At 35.1% G+C, this 14803-nt stretch overlaps 1 protein-coding gene across 12 annotated transcripts in view; it reads left to right on the forward strand.

Annotated features, from left to right (window-relative positions):
- DMD (dystrophin) overlaps positions 1-14803 on the forward strand; it is a 979751-nt gene that overhangs the window by 572921 nt on the left and 392027 nt on the right. For all 12 annotated transcript variants that reach the window (XM_042811110.1, XM_042811098.1, XM_042811099.1 and 9 more), the window contains one exon: positions 14001-14176. In XM_042811110.1, the coding sequence (XP_042667044.1) occupies positions 14001-14176 (176 nt within the window). The remainder of the gene's footprint in view (positions 1-14000; positions 14177-14803) is intronic.

Below are 14803 nucleotides of genomic sequence, written 5' to 3' on the forward strand. Positions count from 1 at the left end.
CAAGCAGCAGCATGCTTAATAAGGACAAGGGAAGTAATCAAGATTTAGAGCATATCTGTCATGCAGTGTGGGACTCCACACATGCTTCAAGACTATTTCTCATAGAAATAAGTATGTGTTTAGGATATTCCCAACTAGATAAAGGCAAAAACAAAGGTAATCTGGGTTGTAGGGTTTTGGCAACGACAGTGGACTTTGTTTTCCTTTTAAATTTACTGATCTCATGCATTTTAGTTGATTTGTTCATCAGCCAGAAATGGCTGATATTTGTCTGCCTGAATTTATGCAAAGAAATATGACTTACATCTCTTTCATGTTATTTGCTGTTTTCTTATGCAGTAATTAATGACAAGAAAACACTTTAATTCAAGGGTATGTATTTGAGAACCAGAGATTTGATAATTATGACTGTTGAGGCATTTTCAGGTGGCAGATTGATAACAGTATTTTATTTTGATATTAAGACTTCTGGCAGACTCACAGTAGGAAATTTCTGTACAAAAATCTTCCTCAACTGTCCCACAAACTGGAGAACAGAAAAGCCATGATGAGGTTGCATGTGAACTTCATGTAAGCTGTTTTTCTCACTTGCTTTCCAGAGTGTTAGCCTCAGGTGTGGATGAGTGTCTCCTGCCCACCTAAACATGCAGCAAAGACTGGAGCTCTGCTCTGAGTACTCCGCTCAGGTTCCGTTTTTTTCCCCACACTGCTGAAATGGGACAGAGTTTTCAGCCTGTTTTTCTGTGTAAATACAGCTCATGAGATTTCACTCAGTCTGTATTCAGTCCATCTGTCTCTCATTGCACCGTCTGTAATGATTTTTGAATTCTTGATTCAGTTTTAATCTAATCAGAAATGAAGGTAGAGATTTCAAAATAATAAGCTCCTACAAGTCTTAGTATTTCAATAGCTGGGTAGGAAATGATTCAGTGCTGACATTGAGAAACAGAGGTCAAAAGTTAGTTGTGTTCCTTCAAAGCAACCCACAAGCTAATGAGTGAATGAATCTTGGCCAGCAGAACATACCCAGCCTGGCCTGGTGAGAAGTGGAAGAGCTGGAGCTGTTGTGATGGGAGGGATGAAGCATAAAGGTCAAGGAGGGTAAAAAGTTGCCAGTTTGTAAACAGGCTTCATTAGTTCCATTCTTACAGAATAATTCAGATTTTTTTTGTCTTCCCCATGGCAGCTTATGGTAGATGAGATAGACTGCAAGACAGGCAGTTAAGTAGATTGCAAATAGCTACCAGGTGTCTTGTGCAGATATTTTTTCTGTGTGTAGGGCAGTTGCTGGGATGTCACAGGGGAGGTCTTACTGAGCTAAGGCTTCTTAATTTTGGCAAGGCAATAAAATCTATTCCTCGTAATTTCAACCTTGTATGAGAGTTGAGCAGCATTTCAAATATGACTGAAAGGAGAAATGCTTAGCCTTTGGCATACGCACATCAGATTTTTAAATAAGGAAAGATTATGAATTATTGCAAGGTAAACTTCTGCAAACTCTTTTTATGTACTATCAAAGTGAATCGCATATTCTTTTCCATGCCTGGAAAAAGTGTTTACCATGATGGATTCTCTAAGGTATGCCTGCTCAACCCTTTAGCTGCTAGTTATTTTGGAGAAAAACAGAAATAGAGAGTGGATTTTATACCCAAGCATATTTTGCTATTTAATGTTAAGATTAGAATTTCATAGCCAATCTTTTGTGGAACCGGTACAATATAATACCATATATTGGATACGTAGTGTCATAGGGGATTGAAGAAAAAATATTTGTTCAAAATGTTAAAAGATGATGTAGCATTGTTACGTGCAGTTAGAAGAGCAGTTTGGTCAGAATTGTGGAATTGGGGAAACTATAAACACTTCAGTTTGCACCAAGATTTTTGAGGCTGTTAAGTAGAGTTTGATCCATCCTCCTTTTTTTAAGGGACTGGATCAGTTTTGAAGGCTGCAAAGTACATTTTATTTGATGGGTTTTTCCTTTATCTTTGTAATTTATTAAGCTGTTAACTTTATTAAACAGTTTAAAACAGTTTGTTTTATTGAACTTACTAAGTGAGATTCTACTGATTTATTGACTGACATTTCTAAAGATTTTCAGCTAGAAATCAGTATGTTAATTTTGAATGAGAAGGACTACTGTGAATGATAACTATTTTCTCCTTTCTCCTTGCAATACAGAACATAACTTTTTTGATTCTGACATAATTTTTAGTAGATTTCTGGCATGGCATGATGTTATTTCTGGTTATATTTTTTTTGTGTATTTATTCTTCTTGTATTATTTTAGTATGGGTACAAAATAAATAGATGAAAGTATACATATATGGGGACTCATTTTTAAACTCATTGGGAGAAACTGTTACCTATTTCAAGTCAGAGCTCTTCTTTATAGTAAAACTTACTATTTACTTAGTTTTTTGAAGGGTTAAAATGAAGAGTTCTACCTGTCCCAGTTGGTCTTTGATGATGCATAATGGGCTTTGGTAAACTTATTAAAAATGTAAGCCATGTAAAATAGTTTTGTCTGTAAACAAATAAGTTGTTCCTTTTAAAAGGCAAGTATTTATTTAATACAAAATGGAATATGCCAATTGCAACTATAAACCAATATAGAAAGGTGGTGTAAAATTTAAGGGTAGGAATTTGGGAATAGAAACAAGGAAACTCCACAAAGTTTCATAAATAAAAGCAATCTTAGTGAAACAAAGTGGTCTTCTATAAACTGCATCTTGGAAGATAAAATGATCAATACTATATTTATATTGTAATAAGGGTATGAATCCTTATTATCTGTTATCAAATAGTTTTGTTATTATAAAATTTATATTTATTTTTAACTGGAGTGTTGTGTTAATATAGTATTGGCATACTGTTTTTGTATTCAGATGTAGTGATGGGGTCTGCTGTGATTGCTGTGAGCTTTGAGTGGCACTGTTTTAATTCTGTCCAGACTTTTCTAAACATGGAAAACTGTACTTATGACTATTTAAATATTAATTTTTTTAAAACCTGATATTAAGAAGACATGATATCTTTAGAAAGTAAGAAATTGTCTGACAGGTTTTTATGTAATCTGATATGTGTCTTTCTCATGTAACTTTATATCAGTGAAATACCATTTTTTTTTCCCCAGAAACTGTTCTGTAGAAACCTTGTTCAGAGAGTTGCTAAATGCCCTCAGCATTCATGAGCTAGGCAGACTGAATGTGTAAAACAATTTAGAGCTTCACACTCCTGCTTCATTTTTTTTGTACGGGTCAAATCTCTAGTAAACTGCATAACTTTATTAAATGTTTCAAGGGAAAAAAAATGTAAACAAGACCTTTTTTGTTTGTGTTTATAACAAATTTATGAAATAACACATCTTTAGAGAGAGGAAGTTATAATGTTTCTTGGATCATTGCTTAGGCAGAGTCTTCTGCTTCCTGATTCCCTTTTCTTGGTCTGGAAGTTGTCTGTATTTTCTCAGACTTGATGGAGCTGTTTTGATATTGCCCATATTTGAAGAGCTGATCTGGGGGTTGGAATGAGGTGAGGTTTCCAACTCAAGCTGTGCTATGATTCTATGGTTAATTACTAAGGGGCAGAGTAATGAGTAGCCATGAAGCTATCAAAGCTGATTTGATTTTAGTGGATTGAAATCTACTTATTTATTATTATTATTATTTTAATTTTATTTTCATGGATTGAATTGGAACATTTTCATGCTGATAAAGTGTATGGTGTTTTACTTGGTAGCAGAAACAACAACAACAAAAAATTGTTCTACATCTTGATGTGTAAAATTCTCGCTGCTTCTTTTCACCCAAAAGACGAGGATGTCAAGATACATGTTTTCCATTGCAAGTGAATTTCCCAATAAACATATTGATTTGTATTTGGCAAACGTCATGTTGTACAGAGTAAAATGTGTTAACGTTAAGTATGCAAAGAACATCAGTTCCTGAAAGTCTTATTATGTTTATAATATCAACTGCTTTGAAGCAAGTTGATGAATTTAGCAATCAGAAATGAAATTATGGAAATATGTAAATCAGATATCCCTTGAGTAACAGCACTGGTGTGGTTAGGAAGGCGTTTGAATTAATACTTGGAATTAATAAAAGATCAGACCTCAAATGCTATAATTATATTCTGAAGAAAGAACAAGATGGATACACAGGCTAAGTCTGTTAGATATGGAAGAATACAAATTGTGGCAAAGGTAAAGAATCATCCCTGGTGGTTGTGGCAGGCAGTAAAGCCAGTTTTTTTGTAAATTAGTACAATTCAAATGGGAAGGAAAGACTCCTCTCCTTTTTAGCACTCTTAAGAAAGAAGCCCTATTACAGGGCTAAAACATTTCGCTGACGAAGCCAGAATTAGTGGAGATATGAAAGGCAAAGGAAAGGAGCAGCAAAATCAAAACTGAGAAGGAATGAACATGACCTGATAGCTTATGAACTTGTGTGTACCTCACCAATGAATTTCTCCTACCAGTTAGTGTTTCTCAGAGGCTTAGGGCAAGTACCAGTACAAGTATTTCTGTTCAGCTTGGCTTATTGTGTTTTTAACCAAATTGATATTTCAGGCAATATTCGAGTTTTTCCACAAAATATTATTGAACCAGGATCCATGGTTTGCTCAGATATAATTTAATGCAAAGCTGTAGTGCAAACGTGCTGAAGTTACTAAGGCTGTGCAATTGCACCTGTGTCTAAACTGTTGCAAGCCTAATCCAGCTTGTTGCCTTGTCTCCCACAGGAACTGTCCTTAAGAGAGAAGCCGCTTTTACTTCCTGGGTGCTGCCCAGGATACATTTATTCCATTATTACTTGCTAATGTTGAAGTCAATTCAAGGCACAGCGACCACTAGTGTCCAAATTTCTTGGACTTTAACTTCTCTTATAAGTAGGCACAGTGTGATTTTATTAGCTTAGTGCCAGGTTTTTCTATCTTATCTGGTACAGGAAGGATTTTGCACACTTTCCATAGAATGAAAAAGTATCCACAAACATTTATCAAGCCTGTCAAAAAATATTTTTTTATATTAGTGATGCAGAAAAGCTATGCACAGTTTTTTCTGATGAAAAAAAAAGTATATGTTATTTTAAGTTGCTTTAAAATGAAGTGTAAAAGATGTAGATGAATATTTAGAAGGTGAGAGTTATATAAATATTATCCCAAATACTTGAAAGGGGCGATATCTGCAGTAGCTTGTTTTAAAGGGTGGCTATAAATGACTAGCTGCAGAGTAAATATATAAATGCAGCTTGTCTGGTGTTTCTAGTCTTCTGCTTTTATTCGATGGGCATTTTTTTCCAGAGGCAAAGGCACTGACAAATGGCAGTTTAGTAATTTCAAGAGAAAGAGGTAATATATAACAGCTTGAATATCACGTCTGAAGGGGAAACAGGGTCCTGAGCCACATCTATTTATTTCAGTGCTGCTGCCTTGAAGACTAGGAGTGGTACTTACAGTATGGAGGTTCCCTACATGAGCAAATAGCAGTTTTCAAGTTTTTAAAGCAGAAGAGGCATATAGGAAATAACTTAGACAGAAGTATGGGAATTTCTGTGTAAGTCAGAAAAAGCTGTGAGTAGTTTGTAGTCAAACATCCGCTTTTGGTTTTAGAAAAGTCAAACTGATTTAGGTATGGTGTAAAAACAAAGAATGGTGTTTACATTGAGGTGGGTTATAATAACTTATTTAACTAAAATAAAAGCCTGATATTAGTTCCATCTGTTTCTGATATTCTTGAAAATGTAAGAATAGGCTATTTTTGAGGAAACTAGGCTATATTGTTATTTGCAGTATTCTAGTGTCTACTACTATATGAGTATTGTGATTTGTGATAAATGAAAGCAGACTGAAGAGTGAAGACCATATTTTTCTTACTGTCGACGTTGCTTTCTCAACAGTAGCTTTGTAGAACAGGTAGAAAGTCAATATGGTTTCGTTACCAGAAATTGCAAATTAAACATGATATCAAATCAGGCCATAGCCCCAGCGTTGTCCTGTTATATATGGAGTTAAATAGAAATGTTTGATAGAAATTTGTTTTTAAATTTGGTGCTACAACAGCGTGAAAATATATCTGAGCAGCAGAGATGTGCTACAAAATCATGAGTAGGTTTGGACTTAAAGTTCAATTTTCTGTATTTAACCTGAAGCATTACAGTTAGTATGCATTAGCAATGGAGTTTATTTTTTCAGAAAAACGTCTTCATTCTCCCTGCAGTATTTCTGAATCCGTTCCGAAATTAAATTGGATTAATGTACCAATAAGAAGCTACTGTGTAATTTGGGGTGGAAAGACAAAATAGAGCTCTGTTCATGCACTTTACAGTTTAGTGCTGAAATTACTTTCATAACAATTTTGTGTGACATTAGAAACAAATATGAAATGCAAATTCAATGGAATATGGCCAATTTTTAAAATTATGTCCTACTGGAAAATAATGGAAGGGAAACAATGCTTTTTTTATATTGATCCCTTGTAATTATCTTCATTAAATCACATGCAGTGAGTTTGATTGTGAGAATGTCTGAAGACAATGCCTGAATGTCTGAAGACAATGCCATTTATCTAAATTTTTAATTGAATCACTATGTTGTCAGCTTTGATCTGAACTATCAATATATTCTTTTTCAGTGCTTCTGAAATTCAGCAAGTACTTTGCACCTTTTTGTCCAAGCAAGGGTAAAGGAAGCACTGACAAAAGTGTAGTGCACAGATATATCTGAATTTTTTCTGTGGTGGTAGAAGGCATCTTTTAGAACCATACTTATGAGCTGTTGCATCTAGAAGATTTTTGAGAGCTAATACCACAATCTAAACAGAATGAAATTAAGACACATTACAGTTACATTACAATAGGCATATGTGAGAGAAAACTTCAGTTTGCATGCCTCGACTACTTCTTTCTTACCCCTGCAGGTTTAATGCTATGAGAAAAAGTTGTTATAGGAAGAGAGAAATCCAGGTTATCTTATTTTTTTATTAAAGTGAACATGAAATCAAACAGCATCTCATAAACCAGGATGCCAGCCAAGCAAAATTTATAGTGATGAGTCCTACAGGATGGTATCTGTTTCTCAAGAGCTAATTATGAAGGGAAAAATCACCATAGTATTAGTATGAACTGAAGGTGCATTTACAGTTATCATTGATAGCAGCACCCGCAGCAGGGACAGAATCCTGGAATTACTGTACTGTACTGAGTGTAAAGACATATACGAGACAATTAAGGTAGCCTAAGGCTTTTTGGAAGAACAGCAAGATAGGCTGAAGGTCTTTCATAGATGAAGTATAGGATTTTCAGCATTCACACCTTGTTTTGTGAAGAATGGATAGCATCTGAAAGGAAAAGGAGCAGTCAAGGGATAAAGTCTAGATGATATAAAAACTTTTCAACAAATTTGTGACTTTTCTGATTAGCGACCTTTAGCTGACTAGGAATATTGAATATCTCCATTTATTTTGATAAAATGTATAATTGTAAAGATGCATAATAATTGTAGTTTCTTCCTGTACTGCTGCAATCATACGTGGTCAGCAGTGCATCAGGGGCAACACTTCGTGTTTATGTAATTAAACTGCATCAAAATATACAGAAAGAATAAAGTATGTACAAAGCAGGACAAATCAGTAGTTTCATAAGACTATCCAAGCAGTTTGCATTCCAACTGAAGTATACCTATTTTTTAATAATAGCAAACAGAATAATAAAATAGTTCATTTTATAAACTTTTTTATACTGAATTTTTTTCTATTAAAAATTCAAGTCTTGTGAAATGACAGTGAAATTTCCCTGCTATTGTATGGTATTTATCATTTAATCAGAAAATTGATCTGCAGCAATTTACTTTGCCTTTGGATTTTCATGTACAGTTGATGTACAAAGAGTACAATTGAGAAAATGAACCCATTTCTGCTTTGTAGGTTTTATCTGACCAGGGCCTACTGTCAGTTCTTGCAAATGCTGCTCTTTTCATGGAGGTGATAATAACGTGCAAACCATAATCATTTTTGTAATTTACACTAAGAAATTTACACTTTGCATTATATTATTGTCAGCTCCTGGGAAATGTGTGCAAATTTTTATTCTTCTTACATCTCCATCAGCTTCATTAAGATTTGCAATGCTAACGTAATAAGAAACATAACACATGGGTAATAATGAACACTGCATTGTTGCTTATACCAGAATTGCTAGAAAACAATTTATACTCTTTATTGAATGTTTTAATCCCAACAATGTGCCAGTAATGTGTCTCCAGATTAAATCAATTTGATTTAACTGCCTGGAAAATTAATTTCTTCCTTATCTCTGATATAATCTTGAGCAGAGGTACATATACTTAATGGATAAATTCATTGTGGTTAACTGAACACTTGCAAGGATAATTTTCCTCCAAATGCTTTCACAGTTCTCTGATTTATATTGCTGCATCTGGTAGACTATTTTATGTCAATCTTATGTTTTTATACATTTTAATGCAGAGGAAAGATTTATGTAGATGAATGAAGAATAGCACATTAACGTCAAATTCAAGACTACATATTTTTGAGATTGGTGCACAGTACCTTTACATGCTTTTAGGATCTGAAGCTTACCCTAAATCAAGGAAAGGCAATATAACATATTTTTTTTTCTTAAAACATTTTGTGCCAGCAAGGGCTTCTGACAGGAATTAGAAGCTTGTTTGTGTTTTTCTTCATGTTGCTACAGGGCTTTTCCATAACAATAAATTACTGTTGAGCACATTTGTCTGCTACAGTGAAAGGAAGAAAGTGCTGGTTAGATTGCTAGTAGAATGGTTTCTGATTATGCTTAACAGTGAAATGCTGTTGCATTCACTGACAAAAGGAAATGAGATTGCAGAAAGAATTGCATGATAGATGTACATGTTAACTAAGAAATAACAACTACAGTCAGATGAATTATGCCATTCTGATACTCTCTTAGGTAACTGGGTATGAACTCTGATTAATGTTTAATTTACATAATATGTGAAATGAGTCTAACCCATCAAATTGATTTAATCCAAGTCATCATCTACTCAAAACTTTTCCTTTTTAGTATTTTAATCAGTACAAGAAAATAATTTATCTTTTCGTCATATTGTCTGGTCAGGTGTCATAAGCGTGGTGAAGGGCATGAGGCAAAAAGGGTGGTGCGAAGGCATAGATTTGTTTGATATTGGATGTCAAATTGTTTATTTAATTAATTTATTCCTCCTTCCCTATGAAAAGTTTAATCACAATTTCTCAGTAAAAAATAACTCAAAGGATAACTAACTCTTTGTGATGTTTATTTTAGTAGATGTGCAGTATTAGTATTACAGTATGGATACTGAACTGTAAATAAGCTGTCATAAAACAAAACAAAAAAAACAACAAGCAAACAAAATCCTTTTGATGTTTAAAAATCAAAAAAATCTATGAAACTGAAGTATCATAAACTTTTATAATTAAATAAATTTTAATGTGGCATACATTGTTTGATGTAGGTCTGGCTTGGATAGAATAGCTTTTTGTCAGTTTTATTGTTTGTTCCTGACAAAATAAAGTTACTCTCAGCTGTCTAAGCCAAGAATAAGGCACAGTCAGGGGTTTTACAAAGAAAAACAAATTTCAGTGCAGAATCATCGTGATGAATGTATTGTTCAAGTTCACTTTGTTAGCTGAGGTAAAATACTGTGATTGAATCAACAGCCATACATGGCTGTATTTCAACTGTGTGTGTTACAGGGGGATTCACAAAGAATCATCCTGTTCCACAGAAGGTGTAGACATCTTTAGCATCCAGAGTTACTACCTGTTGGCTCTTGATGTAGAAGTGTCTCCTACGTGTACATGCACAGCTGTGTAGAATTTGCACAGTCTGACTCTTAGATGTCATTAAACTGAGCATCATCATGCATCTTGTTAACAATCTAACCTTGAGGCATACATTGATCATCTTTCTTCAGGAAAAATTCTTTTTGGCTCCCTGCATGATGCATATAATTAAATGTATTGCAGAAGACAGATTGAGAGAAAAAGAGAGGAGTAACAGTGAAAGCAAATTTAAATGTACCAAGGTACATTAAATATACCAAAGTACAAGGATGGCAGCCCCAGAAAGTAACACACCTTTTTAGCTATGTGTGGTGAGTTTGGAAGTAGGATCAGCTCCAAGAACTCCTTTGCAGGTGGTTTTTCTGAATTTTGGTTGGAGTTTGGGAAAGCTAAGTCACAGAACTGCGTGGGAGACTAGAAGAAAAAAAAAGAAAAAGAAATAGAGTAAGGAGAAATTTAATGGCAATGAATAATAAAGCTACCAAATGAAAATACAAAAAGAAGAGCAGCATCAGAAAGGAAAAAAGGGAAGGGATCTTTAAGATCATCCTACATATATATCCTACTATAGGCAGGGACACCTCCCTCTAGACCAGGTTGCTCAGAGCCCCATCCAGCCTGGCCTTGAATACTTCCAGAGAGGGGAAATCCACAGCCTCTCTGGGCAACCTGTTCCAGTGTCTTACCATCCTCACAGTGAAGAATTTCTTCCTAATATCTAATCTAAATCTACACCCTTTCAGTTTAAAGACATTTCCGTTTGTCCTGTCACTACATGCTCTTATAAAAAGTTCCTCCCAAGTTTTCCTGTAGGCCCCCTTCAGGTACTGGAAGGCCTCTATAAGAGCGGCCTTCCTGGAGCCTTCTCATCCCCTGGCTGAAGAGTCCCAACACTCTCAGCTTGTTCCTGCAAGGGAGGTGCTCCAGCCTTCTGATCATCTTCGTGGCCCTCCTTTGGACCCATACCAACAACTCCATGTCCTTCTTGTGTTGGAGGCCCCAGAACTGGATGCTGTACTCCAGGTGGGTTCTCATGAGGACATAATACAGGGGCAGCATTGCTCCCTCGACCTGCTCGTCATGCTTCTCTTGATACAGGAACCCAGGATACAGTTGAGTCTATGAGCTGCAAGTGCACATTGCTAGCTCATGCTGAGTCATTCATGAGCCAACACTCCCAAATCCTTCTCCTCAGAGCTGCTCTTGAGCCATTCTCTGCTCAACTTCTGTATCTGCTTGGGATTGCTGCTACCCACATGCTGGGTCTTGCACTTGGCCTTGTTGAACTTCATGAGGTTGGCATGGGCCCACCTCTAAAGCCTGTCCAGGTCCTTCTGGAAATTGATTAAAGAGAATACTATGTGAATGTCCAGGCAGTTTTAAGGTCTCGAGAATAGAAAAATCCAAATGATGGGTGTGCATGATATGAATGTTTTTCTTAGTATTCAAAAACTATACATTTTGAAAGCAGAATACATGCAAGTGTCAGCAATCCACTCAAAATGGTGATTATCTCTGTATTAATATGATGATGTTGAGTCTCTTCTAAGTTGTTTTATTTCTAATACTGTATAAACATGTCATTTTTTTAATTAGGTTAGTTTGCTCACTGAGTTCATAAAGTGATTAGAAACTGTAATTGCAAGTATAAGTATATCAGGTAGCCTTCTCAGTAAGCTCTGAATTCAGAGGGCAGTGTGCCCTTTCATTTTGCCATTTTTGTGTGCAAGAGTGAAATGCCAAATGAAACTACATGAAGCAGGTTCAGTGGCAGTGTTCCTTCCGAGATAATCAAGCCCAACCATCAGCCTGACTTACCAAATCCCATCACTGTAGCATAGTAAGAGGAGGAACTTCTTTACTGTGAGAGTGACAGAGCATTGAAACTGGTTGTGCAGAGAGGTGGTGGAGTCTTTGAAAAGATGCAGAAATCACCTGCACGCTTTCCTTTGCAACTTATTGCAATGCTGTCTTAAATCTTCAAATGTTCTGAGGTGTGCTGGGAGACTTGGATCCAGAGGGGTACCAGGTGACTAGAATATTGCAGCTTGCTGGGATCCAGAAGAAATGATTTTGTCGCTTTGGAAGTACTAACTTTCTCATCCTATTGCAACATAATAAATCAGTATGCAGGGTACTGTAGCATCATGCTCATTACTCTGCTACTCTTTTATTCTGAAACTGTGAGCCATGAAGAGTTTAGAGGGAAAAAAAAAAAAAAAAGAATAATGGCTTTACTGAAGGGTACCAAAGAAAGCAATATTTTTTCACAGGGCTCTCGTTTGTAGCAACCTAAAAAAATAATCTGAAAGAAAACCAAAGAGAATTTGTAATAAGAATAAGCTTACTCCTGACAGTGTAAATCTCGACCTAAAATGTAACTCCTGCCTAGAGCTGTGAGTATGTGCTACAGTGGCTTATTAACACTGACCACTTTGTCCCACTTTGTGCTGTGTTGATGCATATTTAAAATCTGTGCAAAAGTTGGGATAGGGCATACAATTGGCTTTCTGCAGTCTAATGAGTTAGTAATTGTCAGCTGAGGTGTGGTCATGTTATAAAGAGTTCAGTTCAAGTATGATTGAATTTTTGAACTTTCATAGTGTCATAGCTGAAGATCTAATGGGCAAGATAAATACAGAAATAAAATGTATGAACAGCCGTTGTGTTTATTTTTTATGTTCTTGCAAATCTGTGTTCTGCCAAGTTTAACTATTTCATATCTAATGTTTATATGCAGTTTTACTTTCTCTTTAATTTATATTTTACTTGTAGAAAGACAAAACAAGCATATAATAGTATGTTCCAGAGTATTATATGCTAAAACACATGGTTTCTACTGGAATAATAATAATAACAATAATAATAATAATAATAATAATAATAATAATAACTAGTTTCAGACTGAACTTGAAAGCTCTTTTTTTATAGACACTATTCAAATACTCTTTTTTGAGATTGTTTGGTCTGTAAACCTATAAATATGAGTACCAGAGTGTTTCAGCTCATTTTAGCAGTGAGCTGTTGAAAATGATTTTACATTTCTCTGCTTGGACATTTTGAGGAATTACATGGTAAAAATTACTCACGCTCTACTAATGACTAAGAATAGGAAATGATTGATTTCCTTATTTATTTATACATACTTTCTTGAACAAGCACTGTGTTCAATGCTTAAGCTATAGATTCAGAACTGTGGTTTTTTTTTTATTATTTGTTTTTAAAATGAAGTGAACTGTATGGTAGACTTCTAATAATAAAACATACAATTAGAAAAACTTGGAAAATAGTCTATCTTGGTTGTCTTTCGTAGTTCTGAATTTTGTTCTGTAAATAGAAACTGCATAAGTAATAGACTTCCTTAGGAGTGTGGTTCCCACACAGAAAGGTTTATCAAGTTTCTTGCAGTCAGAGACAAATGTGTTTTGGTAATGCTCTTGAAACATTTTCTTCTTTGCTGATTTGTGTTATTTCTTCACAATATTTCATTGGTGTATGGGAACTGTTGATCATGGCTTGAACCTCTGATTGACCACCTGAGGCAAGCAATGAGTCAGCCACGGGAGCACAGGTGAAGGCAATTCAGCTGTGCTACCGGAAGGGGTGGAGCCTGGCTGCACTTCCAGACTTATTTAAGTGTTGACTGCCACTGAAGAAGGATCTCTTCTGGAGATTGCTCCTTGTGGAGTTTATTGTGAGCGTACAGCACCAGTGAGCATTTATCATTTTTCCACTGTGATAATCCTACTTAGCCTAACCTCTGTACATTTATTGATTGTACAATTGGCTTTTTATAAAAAAAAAAAAAAAAAGGAAGAAAGCAAAAAAACAGAAAAGAGTGTATACCTTCCAGGCTCTAGAAGCAAATTTGTACACAAGTCTTTCTTACAAAATGATCTGCAGAGTATTATTGCTATGATCTTTATCAGAGAAGAATATAGAGAAAACTAAACAAACAACCTGAAAGATGCGTGTTAAAAGAAAAAACAAAAAAACCCCAAACTTTATAAGATACCTTATAGTCTATTTGGCTTTGGATTTTTCTATTTGGAATTAGGGGAGAGTAAATACGAAAGTATTTATCTCTTTCCATATGGTCAGTATGCAATGAAGTATTTTCTTTCATGCTTGACATTTTTATGAATATGTGTATGTGTTGGTTACTTTGCAGGAGCTGCAGGATGGCATTGGGCGACAGCAAACTGTTGTCAGAACACTGAATGTAACTGGTGAAGAAATTATTGAGCAGTCATCAGCAGCAGATGCTAACGTGCTGAAGGAGCAACTGGCAAATCTGAATACCCGGTGGCATGAGATCTGCAGACAGCTGGTAGAGAAGAAAAAGAGGTAGGTTAGAAGAAAGCAAAAACATTGTAAAACAATTTTGGCTATATTAGATTTGTTTTCAACTCTCTCTTAGCATTTGGAATTTCTATATTCATAGGAGATGATCAGTAACTTAATTTCATATATGTGATCGTTTAATTCTTTTCTGTATGTTCTTGTTAATGGCTACCACTTCCATCCATATTCCACATTTTTGTATTTTTGCTCCTAATGCTTAAAAACAATAAACAAGTGGTATTTCTTGGTTAAAAGTAGAATAGATCAGAGCTCCATTTCCACAATTTACAATTGATTTAGCATCCCTCTATTTGATAGTATATCATTAAAATGTGTATCTGTAATACTGATAATACCTTAGCTAATTGATACTGTTAATCCTACTTTAATTCACTTTTCATCATTGGTGCCATTAACATCTGCATTTCATTCAGGTTGGATTAAAAGAATAGATTACTTAATTTAATGCTATTTATAATCACTTCCAGATTAATTTGATTTCCTCTTGCAGTCAGAGGAGCATTTGAGTTACAGATAATGAAAATATGGTTTGATTTGTTTGAAAAGAATGCTTCTAAATGACAAAAAAATGTTGATGCTCGTGTTGGATTTTGTAATGCTTTCTTTACG

This window comes from Centrocercus urophasianus, unplaced genomic scaffold (assembly GCF_019232065.1).
Source record: "Centrocercus urophasianus isolate 14NV4802_14NV808 unplaced genomic scaffold, USGS_Curo_1.0 seq_12, whole genome shotgun sequence".
Taxonomy (NCBI): domain Eukaryota; kingdom Metazoa; phylum Chordata; class Aves; order Galliformes; family Phasianidae; genus Centrocercus; species Centrocercus urophasianus.